Source organism: Peromyscus eremicus, chromosome 5 (genome assembly GCF_949786415.1).
Source record: "Peromyscus eremicus chromosome 5, PerEre_H2_v1, whole genome shotgun sequence".
NCBI lineage: Eukaryota > Metazoa > Chordata > Mammalia > Rodentia > Cricetidae > Peromyscus > Peromyscus eremicus.
Window position 1 is genome coordinate 85,094,794 of NC_081420.1, and position 23,340 is coordinate 85,118,133.

The 23,340-nt window shown below is 44.7% G+C and overlaps 1 protein-coding gene across 7 annotated transcripts in view; it reads left to right on the plus strand.

The window, feature by feature from the left end:
* Ankrd11 (ankyrin repeat domain containing 11) overlaps positions 1 to 5,619 on the plus strand; it is a 205,938-nt gene extending 200,319 nt beyond the window's left edge. For 5 of the 7 annotated variants that reach the window (XM_059263863.1, XM_059263862.1, XM_059263864.1 and 2 more), the window contains 4 exons: positions 509 to 607; positions 678 to 821; positions 2,983 to 3,075; positions 4,609 to 5,619. In XM_059263863.1, coding sequence (XP_059119846.1) covers positions 509 to 607; positions 678 to 821; positions 2,983 to 3,075; positions 4,609 to 4,794 — 522 coding nt within the window. In that variant the 3' untranslated portion in view covers positions 4,795 to 5,619. The other 2 variants (XM_059263867.1, XM_059263866.1) reach the window with 2 other exon arrangements.
* Positions 5,620 to 23,340: the final 17,721 nt, after the last annotated feature.

The window sequence follows — 23,340 nt, forward strand, 5'->3', positions numbered from 1 at the left end:
CACAGAAGTCTGTCTTCTGTTCCTCATTATCTTTGGTGTTACTTATTTGCTCACCCTGTGATACACAGTGCTTACAATATGATACGTTGTCAACAGACCAGAGCCTCTTCCATAGGGCCATAGGGATGAGGGTGGGTTCTGCTCAATGCAGACAAGTGTGGTTGTCTAATGCCCTACGCCACCCTTGGCAGATATCCAGGATTCTATATGCACTTCTATTGCATGCACTCTATTCACTCTCAAAATTCCACATTCCCGCTGCGCTCCTTTTGGTATAGGTGGGTACACTGACTTCTTCCTTGCACAAGGAACCACAGACCTTAGATGTTCTTTGCCCTACCTTTTCTGTCACTATTCATAGGGCAGAGTTCACAAGCAGCTCTTCAGTGTTGCTTCCAGGTAAGCATCTGGTATCTAAACAGGTTTCTGGGTTGGGGTGCTAGGCTGGATCATGTCTAAATTTTAAGTATGCTTTTTGTAGCTTACCCCTTTCCCCTTACACCTGCAGATAGCACCCCCTCCCTCCCTGGCAGAGCCCCTGAAGGAGCTGTTCAAGCAGCAAGAGGCTGTGCGGGGTAAGCTGCGCCTGCAGCACAGCATAGAAAGGGTAAGTGGAACCTTGGGCAAGGGGCCTGGTGTCAATGACTTGGAGCTCACCTGTTCCTCTCCTTCCTCAGGAGAAGCTGATTGTATCCTGCGAGCAAGAGATCCTTCGGGTTCACTGCCGGGCAGCCAGGACCATTGCCAACCAGGCAGTACCATTCAGTGCATGCACAATGCTGCTAGACTCTGAGGTCTATAACATGCCTCTGGAAAGCCAGGTCAGTAGCACTTACCTGGTGTAGGTTCCAGCTTTCACCACCCCCCACCCCCCACCCCCTATCCCCCCAGACTCACCCTGCATACTCAAGCCTCTGGACTGCAGCTTCCTTGCTCACAGCATGCTTTGGGACCCAAGATCCTAACCCCAGGTTACCTGGAAGGCATGGGAGTGTCGTGGATAAGGCCCTCAAGCCTTTGGTATATTTCAGTCTCTTACAGTTTCTAAGTTCCTCTGGGGTACCTGTGTACACGAGTAGGATGAACAGCACCCTCTCACTCTCACAGGCTGCAGGGGTGATTGGTGTCAGCTAAGGGGTGACCAGAGCCGTAATGGGTCAAGGGTAATTGCAGCAACAAGACATTGGGGCTTCTGGCCAAGTGTTCCTGTGAGGCTATAGAAGCCTAGACAAGCTTCTTAGCTGGTTTTATCTGGGGTAGTTGGAGCCACAGGGCCTGGAAGCATTTAGGCAACAGCCCATCTACACTCCCCACCAAAGCAGCATTCCAAAACCTTAACTGCTTTCCTGCTCTAACCTGTCACTGAGCACACTCCTACTACCTCCTTTAATCTTTTAAATTTAATGTTTTGTATTTTGTGGGGGAGTATGTGCATGTAGATGTGTGGTACTTTCAAAAGTTGGGATTAAACTCAGGTATCAGTCTTGGCAGCAGGCACCTTTACCCACTAAGCCATTTCACTGGCTCTCTAGGATCTTTTGCTGTTCTGTATTTGTGGCTCAGATCCAGCAGATACTACATGTTCTTTAGCTCCTCTCTGTCACCTCTTCCTACTCTATATCATTTCAGATCCTGTGTCTCCTATACATAATTGCCCTAAACCCATTCTGGGGTTGTGTTTTGTCACACACTTCTCTCTGTCCTCTGGACAGTCTCATATCAGACTTATTTCTGGGCTGTGTCCCCCTGCTCAGCATGCAGCTGTCTGTAATCTCTTCCCTCTTGGCTGTTGAGACCTTGGTGATTGATGTGTCCATGCTTTTACAACAGGAGCTCTAGAGGCCTCTTGCCATATACCTAATGATTGAGTGGACTTGGGTTAAGATCTTTTTTCAGTCCATTAACATTCTTATACTTGGAGAAAAGGGACACACATACTTTCCCCACTTTGCACAGGTTAACAACAGATGCTCTTTCTAGAGACAGTCTCATGTAGCCTAGGCTGACTTTGAACTCCTGTCCTGCCTGTCTCCTAAGTGCTAGGATTGCAGGTGTGTACCACCATGCCTAGCACAAAAGATATTCTGCAGTTGTCACCAAACTGGGCCAGATGATTGTTTGAGAATTTTGTTTAAATACAAAATCCCAAGTATGCTTTTGAAGGTGAAAGACATGATCTCTGCCTGATTCCTCTTGCTGATGCATATTGGCTATTGGATAACACTTGGGCCACAGGAGGTCATGGATCAACTGTTTGAGAACTTTTTAACTTGCCTTGCCCCCTGGCATTCAGGGATATAGGCCAACTATGTCAGAGCAGTCGGTTTTGCTGCAGCCATTCCAGCTCCAGGTTTTCCCCCTTTGTGAGGCAACATAAAACTTGGTTCTTGTTTGCAGAGTAGTCTGTCACAATACAGCCAAGGTCATGTGTAATGAAAATGAAGTGAGGATCTACTTCAAGTTCGACTCCACACAGAGGGAAAACCAGTAAGGAAGCTGATCCCAGTCTACAGAAGACCCTCAGTTCCTACCTCAGGCTTCTCAACTATCCTTTTCAAAGCAGAAAAATTACTTTTAGCTTCTAAAAAGGAATAAATTAAAATATATGTCATTGCTAGTTTAATGTGACCCTGTAATCTTAAACCAAAATAATGGAGGGCACAGTTTATATGAGGCCTTGATCTCTGCGCGCCCCCCCCCCCCAAGTTCCTGCATAGGAAACTGGTTCCACTCAACCCTACCCTGTACATCCCTGCCAAGTATTGACTGCCCCATCACTCGGTAGATCAAAAGCTGAGTCTATGGCCACCAGTGCCTAGGAATACTTTTCCTCAAGGGCAAGATAAAATGGTTGAAACATGTACTGCTAAGATGAGGTTACCCTTGTGTTCCCTGATGGGAAAAGGACTGAACCATCAAATGTTTTTACCCTCCTCATGGCCTCCAAGAGCTTTTGTGAAGATCCCTGTTTGGTTTCTACAGGGTGATGAAAACAAGTCTGTGCGAGATCGCTTCAATGCCCGACAATTCATCTCTTGGCTGCAGGATGTAGATGACAAGTATGACCGCATGAAGGTGAGTTCTTCTAGTGTCAGATTGCTCTGAGCAAGGAAGCCGTTCTACTACCAGGCATGATCACAAGAGATGCTTTTGCAAGTTCCCACACCACTGCTGCTTTCAGGGAGCAAGGTCTTAGGTCTGTTGTCTCTTCAGTGTCTTCCCTTCTGTCCAGGTGAAAGGAGCAGCTCTTGACAAGACCTAACCTGAACCCTCCTAAGAGGACACAACATAACCGTCTACACTTGCAGTACTGGCTAGTGCAGCAGATCAGTAAGGAAGAAGCAAATCCCCACCTGTAGCTGCTAGAGCCAAACATAGGGTACCATGAGATTCCAGCATTCCAGTCACAAAATGAGAAGTTGATGCCTGTCCTTTATGTGGTTTCCCCATAAATACTGCTCTTATGCAGAAAAGGGGAGCAACCCAGAGTCTCCTGATTGCTGCCATCAAATGCATATTGTTGACAATAAGATGTCAGAGACAGCATATCATAGCAGTTCATTCAAAGGTGCCGAGAAGACCTTGGGAGAATCACAAGCCCTGTGGTACATGAGGTGCAGGGTATTTACAGAGCGTGGGCCTGAGGCATTTTTCTCATGAGCGTCTACTCCCATCTCTCTCATTCTATCCTAGAGTCCCCTCTAGGTCCCTAGACATCTCATCCTGATATGTAATGTTGCCCAGAAGACCTAGGAGAGACTATGAGAAGAGGAATGGGCTTTTAACCTAACATATTAAAATTTGACTGTGTACACTGAAAATTTCGTTACTTAATTGATAATAAAGAAAACAGTTCTAACAGTCCTGGAAGGAGATAAAATGGTCAAATCTTGGTGAAAAGATACTCAGTGTTAATTTGTTTTAGAACCAAAAAGTGAATGGGATTCTTCATTCAGAAGACTATGCAAGACTGGGTTGGAGGAGGCTGCCTGGCTCCCTGTAGTATGGGAGATATGCCACTTAGTTTTCATTGAGTACATCACACACCTAAACTAGCAGTTTAAATGACTTTAGTCATTTAAAACTTTAAGGATATGCCAGGTGGCGGTGGCACATCCCTTTAATCCCAGCACTCGGGAGGGAGAGCCAGGCCTCTGTGAGTTCGAGGCCAGCCTGGTCTACAGAGTGAGATCCAGGACAGGTACCAAAACTACACAGAGAAACCCTGTCTCCAAACACAAAAACAACAACAACAACAAAAAACTTCAAGGATATGAGCAATCCTTGTGTTCATTGAGATAATCCAGTCAACTAACCCAAAGCTGTCCTTCATTAACCAGAGTCAGCCACATAACAGTGTCAAGCTGCATGTCCCTGAGCCATGTTTAAAATTATTTATTTGGTCCCAAACATGGCCCTACTATATCCAGGTCCCTTATGTACGTCTTTAAATTGGCATTTCTAGTATGAACACAAAACTATAAAATGGGATAATCCAGGTTCTGTGCTAAAACCAAGGGTGGGTATGCAATCCTGTGCTGAATGAAACCTAGAGGCAGTGGTGGAAACCGGGGGCTGGCCATTCCTCTCACCTTGTGTGTCCCACAGACATGTTTGCTGATGCGGCAGCAGCATGAGGCTGCAGCCCTCAATGCTGTGCAAAGGATGGAGTGGCAGCTGAAGGCCCAGGAGCTGGACCCTGCTGGGCACAAGTCCCTGTGTGTAAATGAGGTGCCATCCTTCTACGTGCCCATGGTTGACGTCAATGATGACTTCGTACTATTGCCAGCATGACATTTAGAGGAAGGTCACAGGACACAAACAAGGGCCATATAGGTCGCCCAGTGCTGCCGATGAGTCCAGGCAGCGGAGGAGGGAGCACCACGTTCATCAAGTGGGAGAGGCCCAGAGACTGCACCTGGCCACTTGTCTCCCGCTTCAGATGCCAGTGAGGCAGAATGCATCTCTTTTTACCAGTTGCTGTGGGGAGCACGAGGCCCAGACACTGCAGAGCTTTGCCAGCCTTGGGACTAGGAGACCATGGCCACAAACAAGGTGGCTCTGTCTCAGCCATGCCCTCTGGTTTTCTTCCAGCCAACAACAGGGCACTTGAGGAGTCGCAGAACAGAGTGTGTTTTTTAATTCCTCGTTCCATTCTGATCAACTAATGGAAAATAAGACTAAGGCGTCCACCTCGCATAAGCAGTGACCTCTAGGTCAAAGAGGCAGGAAAGTGCTGTCCCGCCATGGTCCCTGGGACAGGCTTGGACACTGGTGCCGGCAAGGGTCCGGCTGCCGCCTGCCTGAACACAGGGACATAGCCAGGACTCTCCAATAGTGTTTTTAATGGAGTCAAATCCATGTGGTTTGTATATTTTTTCCTTTAATCTTGGGCATTTTGTTTCTCTTTCTGAGAACGTAACTTGAAACACTACAGAGCCAATAATCCTATAGAGTGTATCCGCAAACTTGTACAGTTTTATATACATTCACAATGTACTTTTGCTGCCTTCTAGATAATTTATTTTGCAACACATTACTGCACAGTTGTAAATAACTTATGTACTGTAACATCACTTTCAGTTATGTGTAAAGAAATAAATAAATTAATTAAAATGCTCTTTGTACATGCAACGTCCCTTCAGATAGCAGGATCCTTCCTAGGAGGTGCCAGTGTATTAACGTATAAAAGTACTTGGGCTTCAGACAGCTTGAAAGTAAGAGCCTGTGCTTGCAACTGCATAGTTCATCCTGTGTTCCAGGTAGAGGGACAAAGCTAAAGCAGGGGTCAGCCTTGTCTGCCAATGTTAGCCTGTAAGAAAAGGGTAAACACCCAGAACCCCTTGCCTCTAAAGCAACCTGTCAGCCTCCAAGACACCTCCCTTGTCCAGCTGGCTGTGGACACTGGGCTTCTACCACCAACAGATCTATCACACATTTGTTTCTGCTGAAGATCCTTGACCTTGGGAATGGCCTGGCAACGTATGGATGTCCTAGTGGCTCTGCAGCTAGGGGAACATGCTTTATAAACAAAGCTCCCCTGTCCTTTTCTCGCCCTTAGTTCACTGTTTATCCCTAAACCTTTATCGTGAAACACTTCTTTGCAGCTCCGTTTTGCACTAAAAAGAAATTGCATTATCCCATTTTTTTCCAAGCATCCCTAGAACCATCAGTTTCAGCCCACAGTGACAAATCACAAACTCTATAACCCAGTGCATAAGGAAGGCTTCCTTGCAACCCTGCACAAGTCTAATGTATTGCTGCCAGGGCCTGCTATAAAGATATTTGACATAAATGCATAGAGCACATTTACAGACACACATCTTACCAATCAGTCTTAGAAGCCAGACTTGAATCCATGTGAACTTCCTGTATGCCTGGTACCTAAGACTGCCCATATATCAGTGGCCTGCCAACATGAGAGGCTTTGCTGAGCTGAACCAGATTTCTGCTACCAAAGAGCCAGGAACCTCATGCACATCAAAGCCTGCTCTGAAACACAGATGCCTGCAGAACATGTTCAGACATCATAGAGACAGCATTTTTCAACACCCTTCCCCTGCCCCCAACACACACAGGGTTGATGCCTGGCTAAGGGTGCTAGGCTAGGATAGAAAAAAGGAATAAGAAGAGGTAGAACACTTAATGGTGGCTCCTCAACCCGTAAATGGGTGCCAATTTTCATAGAAAACTCAGGAGCAGCTTCCTTCCTGCACAGATGGCTCTTGAGGAAGGGTTAGGGTCCTAGGCTGGCCTAAGGACAACTGTATCTAGGGGGGTTGTGTCCAGTAGCACCTGGAGCCTGGTGAGGGCTTTGCCCTGGAGAACCCGAGTAGCTCCTACAAGTGACTTCCATAAAGAAGCTGATTATACCGGAGAGAGGGAAGGCACACAGCAGAGTGGAGAGGAGAATGGAAAACTTAAACTAGAGGGGCAGTAGGAGTCAGAGCCAGGATGGGCTGCAACAGGCACAGTAACTCTACCTTACTCCAGACATTGGGAGTTCTCCACCTCAGAGGTAAATCACACAACAGGGTTTCCCAACCTCAGTGCTGCTGAAGCTCCAGTTTAGTGGAGGCAGGTCTGAGTACTTAACTGCCAACTAATGAATGTCCCAACAATATGCCTGGCCCCCCTGCGGGAAATACCAGTTGTCCACTCCACACACAGTGTGACAACCAGCAAGGTCTCAACTGACTCCAATTGACAGCTTTTGATATAAAGCAATTGAAGACTACAAAATAACACCTGTATCCAAAACAATTGGATTGGATTTGTGTGAAATTTAAAACAGAAGTGAGCTCTGTGCCATGATCATGTTTTGGGCACCTCTTCCTCTTATTTATATTTCACAAACAAACTTGGGGGAAAATTGCAAATAGGAGACATTTCTCCGTTTTCACAAGGCACCAGAAATTATAGTCACAAACACTCTACCAAAATAACTGTCAGGGCAATTTACTTTCCAAAGTCCCAAAACATGAGAGAACAAATTCAAAGCAGTGGTTTATAGATCATAACCTCTAAGGAGATAAAGTAAGGAATATTAGTTTGATAGAAAACAGTAAGATTTGAAAGCAGCAAAGTACCTCCAAAATTCTCCTTCCGATAGTCAACAGAAACAAACTTGAGATTTGCCATTCTAGTACTTGAGAAGTTACTACACAGGCTTATGGAATCCATGGTCTGCTCACAGAAGAAAGCAACTGAGAAGTGAGAATTGTGAGGTCTGTGTCATCTATTCTATCATACCCCATTGGCTCTGATGCCTTGAGAATCAGCCTGCAGCCCACCAGGAGGGGTCCCTGCATGGAGCCTATGACCATCGGGCCTACCTGACAGCTCCCTGGAAAAGCAACTGTTAGTGGTTTGTCATTACTGGACTCGGCCTGGACTTCAAAGGAATTCCCTCCTCTTCCCACAGCATTGGTCAGAAACACCACAGTGACCTGATGACACAAGATCCAATACATGGAGAAAGGTCTGCCATGGGCATCCTGAAAGCTTTAATGGACACATTCCTGAGGGAGATAAAGCTGCAATAGGTCTGTGTGTATGCCCAGGAAGCATCTGAGAACATTTTCTTAGTGCCAACTGAGACTGATCTTATGCAAACTGCTTATGCAAATAACAAATGAAGTCTAAAGTAGCATTGTAACCTGTCAGAGCCACTGAGGAAAAACCCTGGGGATGAGAAACTGATCTTACTAGTCTAAAAACCAACTTTGAAGTGTAATGTTAAAGGAACAAAAGAAAACATGTCTAAAGAATTATAACATGGCTGATGATGCCAGAACAACTTGTTTTAAAGAGCCAAATGGACATTCTGATAAATATTGAAGTGGATGAATTTGAGTTGGAAGTCAGTACGCTGGGAAGTAGCTTGTTGAGACAATCGAATTTGAGAGAGGAAAAAGACAGAAGGAAAATAAAATAAAGCCTTAGTTCTGCAGGTACCAGCAGGGCCAGTGTGTAATGCTTGAGGGGGTCCTGGAAGAAGGGAGAAATAATGAAGAGAGAATGGTCAGAAGTTACCCAATTTTGATTTCTTTTTTTAAATATAAGCTCAATGAATTTAAATAGATAGTGTCAAAGCATAAGAGAGCAGCAGAGCCGGGTGGTTGTGGTGCACGCCTTTAATCCCAGCACTTGTGAGTTCGAGGCCAGCCTGGGCTACAGAGTGAGATCCAGGACAGGCACCAAAACTACACAGAGAAACCCTGTCTCAAAAACCCAAACCAAAACAACAACAACAAACACACACACACACACACACAAAGAAGAGGCCATTGCAGCCACGGGAAGGACCTCCAGATTAGCCAGGACTAGACAGTAGAGTCATGAAGGTTAGAGGCAGCTGGCTGGCCTCCCAAAGTGTGGAAAGCATGACTGAAAAACTATCCCCCTGAAATTGGGAAATTAAAGACATTTCTGGGTCATTAAAAATTACCTTAACTGCTGACAGATGAGCTCTTTCGGAAGGAGATGTTAGCATCCCCACTTTCTATAATGGATCAGACAGGCAGGAAGTCATCACAGACCAATCGTCTCTCATTGGTATCCACACAGCGTGCACCCAGCAGTAACAAACTTGCTGCTGTCCACTGTATGGGTTACTCTCCAAGAAGAACAGATATAGGCCAGAAGTCAGTCTCAGAAAATGTAAAAGGATTGAAATGACAAAACATTGTACTCCAGTGACTGGAATGAAGGGAATCTGGATGAGGAACATGAAAATGTACCATCCTCTTAAGCAGCCCACTAGCTTAGCAAGGAAATCACAAGGGAACATTGAGGGAGAATGGCCCAGTTCAGAAGTACTCAAGACCAGGGTAACTCCACCATGCTTTTGGCCGTGGGGCCTAAAGGACTGGTATCTACAGCATTCACAGCCATGTACAATGTTACAGATCTGTGTCTCACCTAGAGAACCAAAAAAGGTGTCCCAGGAGAGGACAAGAAGAGCCAAAGGTCACAGCTCACTTTTGCTTTAAGAGAGCCCAACCTGCACCAGCTCAATGAAAATAACACAGATTTTGACCCCTGAGCATGAGTATGAGAACTGAGCTGAGGTCTGGAAATACGGTTTGGCAATGTACCGCTTGCCTGGTATACTTGAGGCCCAGTACCATACAAAAACAGTAGTCTGAAAGCCAAACTGACCTTAAGACTGTGGGTGGGTGGGAGAGGGGAAAGGGCAGACAATGGGAACTGGCACAACCATAGCCTGATTCTAACTAGACCTGTTCCCTGATAAAGTAACAGTCCTCACAGTTTTTAAGCAAGACCCAGAGTCTTACAATCCTGGATACAAGGTTAAGTTACTAAGCATACAAAAACATACAAAAGTTCATTTGCCAGGGAAGACCCTACAGATGCCTATGCCTCAACAACAGTGTTGGAGGCAGCTATTATACCAAACTTCAAAGAAGCAATCTAACATTCTTTAGGCCATTTGAAACAATACATCTTGTGAAAATATAGAAGACATAAAGAACAAATGGCTGACTGGATATATAGATATGAACTATCATATATATCTGTGATCCCTTCACTTGGGGAGACTGAGACCAGAAGATGGCTACAAGTTTGAGGCCACCCTGGGCTATGTATTGAGTTCAAAGTCAGCCTCTACTAAGGAGCAAGACCCTGTCTCAAAACATGAACCAGGCTGGGAATGTAGCTGGTAGAGTGCTTGTTGCAGGCCCCGGGTTCAGTCTTCAACACCACAGAAACCAGGCAGAGTGGTCATACCTGTAATGCCAACACTTGAGAGGTGGAGGGTCAGTTTGAGGCCATATCAAAAACACAAATGGAGGTTTCAAAGCGAAAAAATAACCAGCAAAATAAGGCACACCTGCCTAGACTTGCTGACAGGCAGAGCTGGCTATTTCTGATAGCAGTGAGAATTGTTCATCTGGAGCACAAGTGAGGTAATGGAAGGGCAACTGGGCCACATTTGGTTTCCATGTCCCCACGGTGCCAGCAGGGTGGGGTCTGGGGCTAGTGACCTTCAATGTGGAGCTACAGTTCTGGAGGAGGATGCCATACTCACCACCCTTCAGTCTTCCTAGGACTCTGCCCTTGTGGGAAGGGGGGGGGGGATGTGAGCCACCTCCAAAGTAGGAGATACAGAGTACCCTAAGACAGCTAGCCCCAGTTTCATCCATTCACCTGTCACCAAAATGTAGACCATCACTCAAATACCAGATGCCAAGGCCCGCTAACAGTACCATTGACTGAGACCTGGTGAGCAGCATCTACAAATCTGTGTGGAAGCTACAGAAGTGGATCATCATACTACACCTTGTGAAACCCCAGATTCCAAAGCTAACAAGGCCCTGAGAAGTAACCTTGGAGGAAGTGGGAGGAAGTAGACGTGAATTACATCATGTAATTTTGACAGAGGCTCCTACAAGTGACAGTGATAACAATGTAGATGAGGCTACACACATGACACATCTCATCATCTCCTCTCTGCTGCTCTAGGGAAAGATCAAAGAGCCAACATCTTAACTAAATGTGGCTAATATTGTTAAGGGTTCTAAGGAGCAAAGCAGCCAGCATGCAAAGAAGGCTGAGGAAGGTGGAAAATGGAGCTAAAAAAAGAAAACCAGAAAGATGCTAAAAAGGCAGGAGTGGTACTGCACATCTGACATCCCAGCACTGGGGAAGCTGAGGCAGGACGATCACTGCAAGTTTGAGGCCAGATGGTGCTACATGAGACCTTGTCTCAAAAGAGGTAAGAAAGTGTCTTAGGATTACTATTGTTTGCTGTGGAATGATCCCCTTGTACACTGTAAAGATTTGTCACTAAATTGGTTTAATAAAATGCTGATTGACCAGTAGCCAGGCAGGAAGTATAGATGAGGCCACCAAACTTAAGAATGCTGGGAAGAGGAAGGGTGGAATCAGGAGTCACCAGCCAGACACAGAGGAATCAAGATGAGAATGCTGTTCTGAGAAAGGATACCAAGCCACGTGGCTAAACATAGGTAAGAATTATGGGTTACTTTAAATGTAAGAGCTAGTTAATAATAAGCCTGAGCTACCAGCCAAGCATTTATAATTAATAATGGGAAGCAGCTGCCGGGTACTTGGGAGTTGCTGGTTGGACAGAAACCTCTGATTAAAATTGTTCTGATGAAAAACCATGACCAAACAACTTGGGAAGGAAAGGATTAATTTCACTCACTGTTCCATATAACAGTTTATCATCAAAAGCAGGGAGGGCAGGAACTCAAGCAGGGCAGGAACCTAGAGGCAGGAGCTGATGCAGAGGTCATGGAGGAGTGTGTTGGTTACTAGCTTGCTCCTCATAGCTTGCTCAGCATGCTTTCTTATAGAACCCAGGACCACCAGCCCAGGGATGACACCACCCACAGTGGGCTCCCCTATCAGTCACTAAGAAAATGCCTTACAGCTGGATCTTATGGAGGCATTGTCTCAATTGAGGTTCCCTCTTCTCAGATGACTCTAGTTATGTCAAGTTGACATAAGACTTTCCTGCACAGGAGGGAAAGAAAAGACAGAGACAGGCTAGAGATGACCAGCCTGGGGAAATGAAGGGTGCTGCTGCCTTGCAGAGCTGACCGGCAGACTGAGCTCCACTGAGGAAACTTGAACTGAGGACACAGTAAGAGAAACCTCCAGACAGACAAACTGAACAGACAGAATGCCCAGGACAAGGGGCCAACATTTGAGTACTAGGAATAGCCAGAGGCATCTGAAGGAGTAGTGACTGACAGTCTCCTGAGATTCACCAAACTGCTGAAACTCAAGAGGACACCAAGCAGGATAAATGCCAGGAATGGTTGCTCACACTTGCAATCACTATATGTTTGAGGTCATCCTCGGCTACATAGTGAATTCCAGGCCAGCCTGGGGTATAAGGTGAAACTCAGCTACCGCCTTAGGGGAAAAAATAAACAAGTAAAATTATATCTGAGCATGCTGTGTGTGTGTACATGTGTACACCAGAGATTAGTTAGACCTTAAGTGTGATTTCTGAGGAACCATATGCCTTGTTTGTTTTTAAGCTTTGTTTTATTTTTAATTATATGTATATGTGTATTGGGGGTGGGTATGTGAATGTGCCTCTGAGGGCCAGGGCTATCAGATTCTTTGGAGCTAGAGTTAGAAGCAGTTAGGAGCCACTTGATGTGGGTGCTGCAAACTGAACTTGGATCCTCTACAAGAGCAGAATGTGCTCTTAACTGCTGAGCCATCTCCTCAGGTCCATCCACCCTGTTTTCTGAGACAGGATTTCTTACTGGCCTGGGGCTCCCCTGTTCATGTAGGCTGTCTGACCACAAGCCCAAGAAACCTGTCTTTACCTCTGTGGTGCCGGGGCTAAGTATGTGCCATCATACTCATGGTTTTTATGTGTTTGAATGTATGTGTGTACATGCATGTTGTGCTGACTAGTTTTGTCAACTTGATACAAGCTAAAGTCATCGTAGAGGAGGGAACCCCAACTGAAAGAAATGCCTCAAGATCAGGCTTACATGTGTGCAAGCCTGTAGGGCATTTTCTTGGTGATTGATGTGGGACTAGGCCCACTGTGGGTGGTGCCACCCCTGGGACTGGTGGTCCTGGGTGCTATAAGCAAGCAAGGTCAGCAAGCCATGAGGAACAACACTCCTTCATGGTTTCTGCATCAGCTCCTGCCTCTAGGTTTCTGCCCTGACTTCCTTCAGTAATGAATCATGGTGTGGAAGTGTAAGCAAAATCAATGCTATCCTTCTCAAGTCTTTTGGTCATGGTGTTTGATCACATCAGTAGTGACCCTAACTAAGACACATCGATATCGCCCTTGCTTGCTCTGCACCTGATATGTTGAGGCAGGGTCTCACTCTAACCCAGAGCTCACTGCCTTAGGTAGTGAGTTAGCCAACTTGCTGCAGGGAGTCCTTTGTTCTACCTCTTGAGCACTAGGATGACAGGTTGTCACAGCCACCTGCCATTTACCTGGGTTCTGGGCTCCGAACATGAGTTCTCACTTTTTTGTTGTTTTGGTTTTGTTTTTTTGTTTTCAAGACAGGGTTTCTCCGTGCATTACTGGCTGTCCTGGAACTCACTCTGTAGACCAGGCTGGCCTCGAACTCAGAGATCTGCCTGCCTCTGCCTCCCCAGTGCTGGGATTAAAGACTTGTGCCACCATCCCCTGGCGGGATTCTCACTCTTACACTGCAAGCACTTTGCCAATCAAGCCATCTCCCAAGTCTCTGGGCATTCCATTTTAAACCACAGAAATCCTGGGAGAGGCTGGCTGCTCTTACGGAAAAACAATAATAAGCATCCAGCATCTCAGGGGCCAGGAACAAGGAAGAGTAAAATGAAATAGCATTGGTGGAGAAATGCTAGACCAACCTAGACATCTGTTCCTTATGAAGGACAGCCAGATGTGGTCATGCACACCTTTAATCCCAACACTCAGAAGCAGAGCCACGCAGAATTCTGGAAGTTCTGGTCTATATAAGGAAAGGGGAAAAAGAAAACAGTGAAGGACAAATAAGGTCTTCTTAAACAAAAATTGAAGGAATTTTAGACATTATTTAGAGAAACACAGGTCAGGTTAAGGTGTATCTGAGTGTGTGGTTAGTTTGCACAAAGCTCAGGGGATTTGGGAGAGAGAAGGAAACTCAGGAACTCAGATCTGGGTCCAGAGAGATGGCTCAATGGTTAAGATCACAACTGCCTGTAGCTCCAAAGGATAAGACATCTTTTTCTGGCCATTGCAGGAAACAGTACTGTAGCATGAATCTTAGAGAGTCTTAAAAGTTCTTATTAATAAAATCAAACCCGAGGCCAGTTATTGGGGTGAATGCTGGTAGATCAGAGAGACAGAACAAGCCACAGCTATCTCACCTTGCCAACTTCTCAGCTGGTCTTGTCTCCTCAGACTGGAGGCTTCTGTGTCCTCATCCCAATGACTCTCAGCTGAACTGCTGCTCGAAAGCCTGAAGCTTAACCAGCTAAAAGCTTAACCAGCCTAAATGCTTCCAGTTTCTGGTCCTCACACCTTATAACCTTTCTGCTTTCTACCACCACTCCCTGGGATTAAAGGCTGCTTTCTGGGATTAAAGGCGTGAGTCACCATGCCTGGCTGTTTCCAATATGGCCTTGAACTCACAGAGATCCAGAGGGATTTCTGTCTCTGGAGTGCTAGGATTAAAGGCGTGTGCTAACATTTTCTAGCCTAAGTATCTTGTGGCTTTTCTGTTCTCTGACCCCAGATAAGTTTATTAAGGTACACAATATTTTGGGGAACACAGTACCACCACACAGTACACTTGGCATACACCCACACAGACGTATATAAACAACAAAGAGAAAATTTAAGAGCCAGGCACAGGCCTTTAATCCCAGCACACAGTCAGAGGCAGGCAGCTCTCTGTAAGTTCAAGGCCAGCTTGATCTACATAGTGAGTTCCAGGACAGCCAGGGATACAGAGTGAATCCCTGTCTTGAAAAAACAAATGCACAAAAAAAGATTTTTTAAAAAAATTAAGGTTTAGAAAAAACAAAACAGGTCTACATAAAGAAACAAAGAGCAACCAAGGGGCACACACCCATAGTCCTAGCACTCAGGAGACCACAGCAGATGGATGGCTGTGAGTTTGAGGCCAGCAGGGATTCATAGCAAGATCTTCTCTCAACTCCCACTCCAAGAAAACATTAAAAAGAATATAAACCAAGTTTTGGTTTAGCTTTGTGTTCTCATTCTCTGGTCTTCTTCCATTCTCTTTCTTTCCCCATGCCCTCCACCTCAAAGGTACGCACAAAGCATATTGGCCAATGCTTACTAGGCTTTGCTGAGAGTCCCACTATGAGGACCTGAGTCTTGGCATATTGCAAGTCTTGGAGTTCTTGGGGTCAGATGCCTGGTTACTAGGGACTGTTCTAGAGTATGGGGGTCAGGCTACTAGCCAGCCCCCTTGCTGGAGTTACTGCCTTTCCTTTGCAGTCAAATTATGACACCAAATCAGAAATGGGGAGGCACAAAGAACACCAAGCCCATAAATGCCATAAAACTGCAACTGATCTAGGCTTTGTGGTGCAACCTATAATCCCAGTACTCAGGAGGCAGGAAGACTGCTTCAAGTTTAGGGCCAGTCTAGTCAATATAAGAAGACCCCATCTAAACAAAGCCAAGAACTGTGGCTCATGTCTGTAATCTCAACTCTGGAGGTAGAAGCAGAACAACTTTGAGGCCAGCATAGGCTATAGTATGAGACACTGTCTCAAGATAAAATATACCTATATTGAGAGAGACAGAGAGAGAGAGAGAGAGAGAGAGAGAGAGAGAGAGAGAGAGAGAGAGAGAGAGCGCGCTAGAGGAGAAGCAGATAGGCCTAGCATCACAATCGGAGACTTGAGCACCATCAAACAGTTCCAGTAGGCATGGTGGTGCTCCTCTGTAATCCTAGTGTTTGGAGGTAGGTAGAAGCAGAACAATCAGGAATTCAGGTGATCCTCAGCTACATAGTGAGTCTGAGGCCAGAAGGAAGGAAGAAGAGAGAGGGAGGGGGGAGGAAGAGAATGAACAACACACAGAAATAGTCCTGTAGGCTGGAAGCAGATAATGATGTCATGATGAGAGCAGCACCCACATCTGGATACAGCTGACTTTACAGAACTCTTCAGCAGCAGAACACAATTTCTTAGGCTCACATGGAACATGTGGAAAAGCACATTCTGACCTTAACAAATTTCAAGGAAATCATATCAGGTCTGTTCTTATACCACAATGGGATTAAAGTAGAAATAACAGAAAGATAAATGAAAAGTCCCAAAACTCTTCTAAATAACACAAGGGTCAAAGATGAAACAAATTGAGGCAGGGTCTTACTAGCCCTGGCTGGCCTGAAACTCACAATATATAACAGATTGACCTGGCTGTATATTCACAGAGATCTCCTGCCTCTCTCACGCTGGGATTAAAAGGTGTATGCTACCACACTAGCTAAAAGTTGTTTGGTTTTTTTTTTAAGTTTTAATTCTATATGCATTGGTGTTTTGCCTGAATATGGCTGTGTGACAGTGTTGGATCCCCTGGAGCTGGAGTTATAGACTGGTTGCTGGGAGTTGAACCCAAGACCTCTGGAAGAGCAACCAGTGCTCTTAACCACTGAGCCATCTCTCCAGCCCCTAAAAGTTTTGTTTTGTTTTGTTGTCAAAACAGAGTTTCTCTGTGTAACCTTAGCTATCCTGGAACTCACTCTGTAGACCAGACTGGCCTGTAACTCACAGAGATCCTCCTGTCTCTTGAGTGTTGGGATTAAAGGCATGCACCATCACCACCAGGCTTAAAAATTTTAAATTAAAATTTTTTTTAGCTGGGCAGTGATGGCACACATCTTTAATCCCAGCGCTCGGGAGGCAGAGCCAGGCAGATGATCTCTGCGAGTTCGAGGCCAGCCTGGTACAGAGTGAGATCCAGGACAGGCACCAAAACTACACAAAGAAACCCTGTCTTGAAAAACCAAAACAAACAAACAAACAAACAAAATCTTTTTAAAATTATATTTACTTTTATTCATTTACTTATTTACTTGTGTGTGTGTGTGTGTGTGTGTGTGTGTGTGTGTGTGTTTGTGTGTATCACAGCTCATGTGGGCCTGGGGCTCAAACTCAGGTCATCAGTCTTAGTGGCAAGCATCTTTACCTCCTGAGTCATCTCACCAGCCCTGTAGATGATTTTAATTTATTGAGAATAAAATAATTGTCAAGGGCTAAAGAGAAAGCTCAACAGTTAAAGAAGCTTAATTTTCTTTTAGTCTAGAGGATCTGATTTTGGAACCTAGCACCCATATCAGGCATTTTATAACCACCTGTAACTCCAGCTCCAGGGTATCTGACACCCTCTTCTGGCCTTCACAGGCACTGGCACACGCATATACATAAAAAAAAAGTAATAAAATAAATATTTAAAAAATAGCCAATCTGTTTTTAAAAACATCAGAATTTGCAGGATGCAGGAAAGTCATGCCAAGAGGGGAATTTATACCCTCTACTATGCAGAACAAATGAACGTAAACTCAATCACCTGACTCTCCAACCTAGGAAACTAGGAAGAGTGAACCAATCCAAAGCCAGCAGAAAAGACTACAGAAGCCAGTGAAACTGCACACAGAGCATCAGTGGAGAAAATCATCAGAACCAAACCTGGCTTGGTGTGAAAAGACCACTCAAGCCTGCTTCTTCACATTTTCTAGAACCATTGGCTGATACAGGAAAATTGAGACAAAATTTAGAAATAATATAGAGCCAGACAGTGTTGTCACACACCTTCGATCCCAGTACTTGAGAGGCAGAGGCAGGCAGATCTCTGTGAGTTTGAGGCCAGCCTGGTCTACAACATCGAGTTCCAGGACAGTCAGGGCTGTTACACAGAGAAACCTTGTCTCAAGAAAAAAAAGAAAGAAAAGAAAAGGAAAGGGGGCTGGAGAGATGGTTCAGCAGTTAAGAGCACCGGCTGGTCTTCCAAAGGAACCAGGTTCAATTCCCAGCACCCACATGGCGGCTCATAACTGCCTGTAACTCCAGTTTCAGGGGATCTGATACCTTCACACAGACATACATGCAGGCAATACATGAATGCACATGAAATAAATAATTCAAAAAAGAAAATATAGGTATACTGAAAGGGATAAGTAAATGTGCCTTACTTCATAGATAACATGATTACGTAAAAAGAAAAAAAAAAAGTTCTGCAAGAATGGACCAAAAGAATCAGTGAACTAATAATCAGTTGCAGTAAGGTTGCAGGATGAAATTAATAAGCAAAATGCCTGTAAGGGACAACTAGAGTCTGAAATTTAAAAGTAATGCCATTTTAATACCCCTAGGAATGGTAATACTTAGGCATAAATTCAATAAAATACATGAGAAACCTGTGTAAGAAAAACTACTGGCTGGAGAGATGGCTTGTCAGTTAAGAGCACTAACTACTCTTCCAGAGGACCAGGGTTCATTTCCTAATACCCACATGACAGCTCACAACTATCTGTTGTTGCATGATATTTTGTTTGTGTTCTGACAAATAAAGCTTTCCTGGAGATCAGAGGGTGGAGCTAGCCACTAGTTAACCATAAAGGCCTGGCAGTAGTGGCACACACCTTTAATGTTAGCATGTGAGAGGAGGAAGCAGGAAGATCAGGAGTTCAAGGCTACCCTTACCTACAGGAAATTGAATGAGTCTAAAAGAGAAACAGACCTGGGCAGTAGAGGCTCACACCTTTAATCCCAGCACGTGGGAAGCTCACACCTTTAATCCCAACACATGGGAGGTGAAGACAAGACTATAAGGTGGGTGGAGACAGGACCTCAGTCCATTCAGTCTGAGGATTCAAAGAGACAGGATGCTCCCCATTCAGTCTGAGATTTCGTAGAGGTAAGAAGTCTCTATTGGCTGGCTGCTTGCTTTTCTGATGTTTGAACTTTCACCCTCAATATCTGACTCTGGGTTTTTATTGTTAAGACTAAACAGATTCATGCTTCAGTCTGTAACTCTAGTTCCAAGGGATCTGACACCCTCACACAGACATACATGCAGGCAAAACACCAGTGCACATAAAATAAAAATAAATCATTTTAAAAATGTTTAAAAAAAAAAAAAAGGTTGGGCAGAGATGGCACATACTTTTAATCCCAGCACTTGGGAGGCAGAGGCAGGCAGATTTCCAGGTTCAAGGCCAGCCTGGTCTACAGAACGAGTTCCAGGACAGCCAGGGATACACAGAGAAACCCTGTCTCAAAAACAAACAAACAAACAAACAAAACAAATCAAAAAGAGAGAATCCAAGACTGATCTGATTTGGACTGGAGAGATGGCTCAGCTTTTTAGAGCACTGGCTGCTCTTCCAGAGGACTGAGATTCCATTTCCAGCACCCACCCAGAGGCTGACAACAGATGTAGGGGATCTGACACCCTCTTCCTTAGGCACAGGCATGTACACACTGCACAGACATACATTCAGGCAAAGCATCTATATACATAAAATAAAGCAAAAGTGATAGGCAAGAGAAGACTAAAGTTCAATGCCGGACTGGGTTAAAAAGTGAGGACCTGTCTCAAGAAATTCAATCAACCAATCAATAAATAAATCAAAATAGAAGTAAATATATGGAGAAGTAAGAAGGAGAGAGTCAAATTCAATACTGTCATATCTTTCCAATCTGATGTAAAGATCAAGATTCTGAAAAGATTTTATGATATCAACAGACTGATGCTGAAATTGATTATGGAGGTCTGGGGAAGTAGCTCGCCTAGCATACATGAAACTCTGGGTTTGATCCCCAGCATCACACAAAACCAGGTGTGGTGGTGCTATATAATCCTAGCACTCAGAAAGTAGAGACAGGAATCAAGTTCAAGGCCATCTCAGTGTGTATGAAACCCTGCCCCACCCTACCCCACCCCCAAATTTGATAAGGCTGGGCGTGATAGTTCAGACCTAACCTGGCAGAGACAGGTGGATTTCTGTAGTTCAAGGCCAGTCTGGTTTACATAGCAAGTTCCAGGCCAGCCAGAATTATACAATGAGTACCTGCTCCCCCACCCCCACCCACCCCCACCCAAAAAAAAAAAACTGTAAGGAAAAACGAAAAGCCAAAAGTAGCCAACACAGTTTTGAAGAGCAGAGTCAGAGGCCTGACATGAACCCGACTTCAGAACGACTAAAGCTGTAGTCATCTAGACAGCGTGGTGCCAGTGAGAGAGTAGACACATGGATCTATGACGACAGTGCAGAATCAGACCCACAGAAATCTAAGCAGCTGATATTTGCCAAAAGCTAAGGCAAGTCAATCGTGTGCACCACCGCCACCCAGCTTTGCTTTTCTTTTTTAAGAGCCTTTCCTGGGCCCTGAGTTCAGTTCCCAGCACACACATGCCAGCTCACAACCATCAGTAACTCTTATTTCCAGGGGATCCTCATCTTCTTCTGGTCCCTACAGGCACCAGGCACACATAAGGTGTTCAGACATATATTTGAGCAAAACATTTATACACATAAAATACATAATTCTTGAATCTACTTTTAAATAAAAACAAATGGGCTGGGAAAATGGTTCAGTAAAGAGCACTGGCTGCTCTTCCAAAGGACCTTGGTCTGATTCCTAGAACCCATATGGTAGCTCACAAACATCTATACCTCCAGTTCCAGAGGATCTGATGAAGTCTGATGACCTCCATGGGTACCAGACACTCACGTGATACACAGACATACATGTAGGCAAAACATTCATACCCATAAAATCTAAAAGGAATGTTTAAAAAAAAAAAGCCTTGAAAAACTAGTAAATAAATAAAATTAATAAATAAACCAAAACATTGTGAAAGCACAGAGGGTAACATGTAGATGACTTGACCATGGGTTTGACAATGACTTGTAGATAAAGCACCAAGGTCCAATCCATGAGGAAACTGATAAGCTGGAGACAGTGAGTACTGAGTCTATCATAAATAAAGGAAGAGAGGTTCTGGAAAGTGGCAGAGTGGAAGGCTCCAAGAATCCATTATCCCAACTAGACAACAGAATCTGAGAGGCAATTATTTAGGGGTTCCCCATGTGCCAAAAGCTTGCAAGTCTCAAGAGAAGGCTTGTGGTCCCATGTTGTGTTACTTTCATGATTTGGGAAACTAATACTTTTCAAAACAAAAGTAAGTATTCATTTAAAGCTAGTCATAAGTTATTTTGTAACTCCAAATTTTGCTTTTTACATAATTTAAAAGACTAATGTACTAAGTTGGTTTATATTTGGGAGCACACAATGGATAAAGATATAATTTTGTGATATCAATAACCAAAACAGATGGGGAAGGAACTATGTGGGAGCAGAAGTTTGTATGTTATTGAAGTCCAACTGGTTTATAAATCCAAATTAGAATGTTGTGCTTTTAATTAACCCTAAGCTCCAACCCAGCAGACAGATCACACCTGAAATCCCAGTACTAAGGAAGCTGAGGTAGAAGGATTCTGTTAGATGCCAGCCTGGACCACATCATGTGACAGACACTGTCTCAAAGAAAAAAATCTTCATGGTAACCTCTAAGAAGACAGTGATAGGTTGTATAAAGAAATGAAAAAAGAACTCAAATGTTTTTTGTTTCACTACAAAAAAAAGTGTAACAAAAAGACAGTAATTCTGAAAATGAAAAAACAGCCGTATAGAAAATAATTAGCATAATGGCAGAAATCCTTTCTTAGCAGTGACTAAAAAGGTTAAACTCTCCATTCAAAGACAAGGCCTGGCATGTGTTGCGCTAGACGCCTCCAAGTGACTATTCCCATGAGAAATCTCAAGGTAGCAATGACAGGACAAAGTGCAGAGATGAGAAAGAGAGGGAGTCCAGAAGAAGTCAGGAAAGAAGGCTGGTCATGGTATCAAATGCCTTGGGAAGGCAGAGGCAGATCTCTCTGAGTTGTAGGCCAGACAGCCACACGACAGCCAGGGCCACATAGAGACCTTGTCTCAAAAAGAAAGAACAAAAGAGAGGGGGAGGAAGGAAGGAAAGGAGGGCAAACAAGATGGCAGACAGCTCAGCCAGGAAAGGTGCTTGCCGCCATCAAGCCCAAAGATCTGAATTCAGTTCCTGGAACTCACATCTTAGAAGGACAGAACCAATGGTTCCCTACACCTGTGCCAAGGCACACACACATACCTCGCCACACAAAGTAGATAAATGCAATAATTTTTTAAAACGAAGTAGCTAAAAAGCACCCAAAACAACAAGTGGCACAGAAAAGTTAAAAATGACAGTTTTATGGAACATATACTTAGTCATTAGTTTGGAAAGACCAAAGTTACTCTTTAAAAAAAAAGAGGGCTGGGAATGTAGTTCAGTTGGTAGAACCAGTGTGCACAAACAGGGTGTGGTAATACATACCTGAAATCCCAGCACTCAATTGGGGGGTGGATGAAGGTGGAGGGATCAGAAGTTCAAGGTTATCCTTGGCTACACAGGGCAGCCCGTGCTACAGAGATCCTGCCCCCACCAAAAGGAAAATATTTCATAAAGACCTGAACAGAAACCCTATATTTGCAGCAGCCACTCAGGTGATACCCAGAATAAATGGAAACAATTGCCACAAACACCTGCAGTCAGGTTCATGGCAGTGGCAAAGCTTAGTTTTCCTGTTGCTGCAATAGCATAGCCTGGTAGAGCAAATCAAGGGAAAGTGGGCTTTCCAGTCTATGATAGCAGGGACATCATAGCGACAGGAGCTTACCGCAGCTCATCACAGTACACCCACGCCAGAAAAGAGCGACAGATAAATGCTATGTGCCAGTCCTCAGCAGACTCTCTCCACTCTTAATACAGTTCAGAAGCGTAATCGCAGCACTTGAGAGGCAGAGCCAGGCAGATCTCTGTGAGTTCGAGGCCAGCCTGGTCTACAGAGTGAGTTCCAGGAAAGGCGCAAAGCTACACAGAGAAACCCTGTCTCGGAAAAAACAAACAAACAAACAAACAAACAAACAAAAACCCAGAATCCCCTGCCCAGAGAATAGCGCCCCCATGGGGAGCGTCTTCCCACCTTGGTTAACATAATCAAGATAATCTCCCACAGGCTTATTCAGAGGTTAGCCTTCCTGGTGATTCTAGGTTCAAGTTGATAATTAGCACTACCCATCCCAGGTGGTTACAACCCGCAAAGAGGGAACGACCCAAATGTCCACCCCTAGGAGACCATAAACAATGTGAACACTGTTCAGTCCTACAGACAGGCGTGTTGACACAACGTTAAAGTGGAGTTGACGTAGTTTTTATGTAAAGACTCCTAACCCAAGGCCTGAGGCATCCAAACCAGAGGCAGCTGGTTGGTGGCTGGT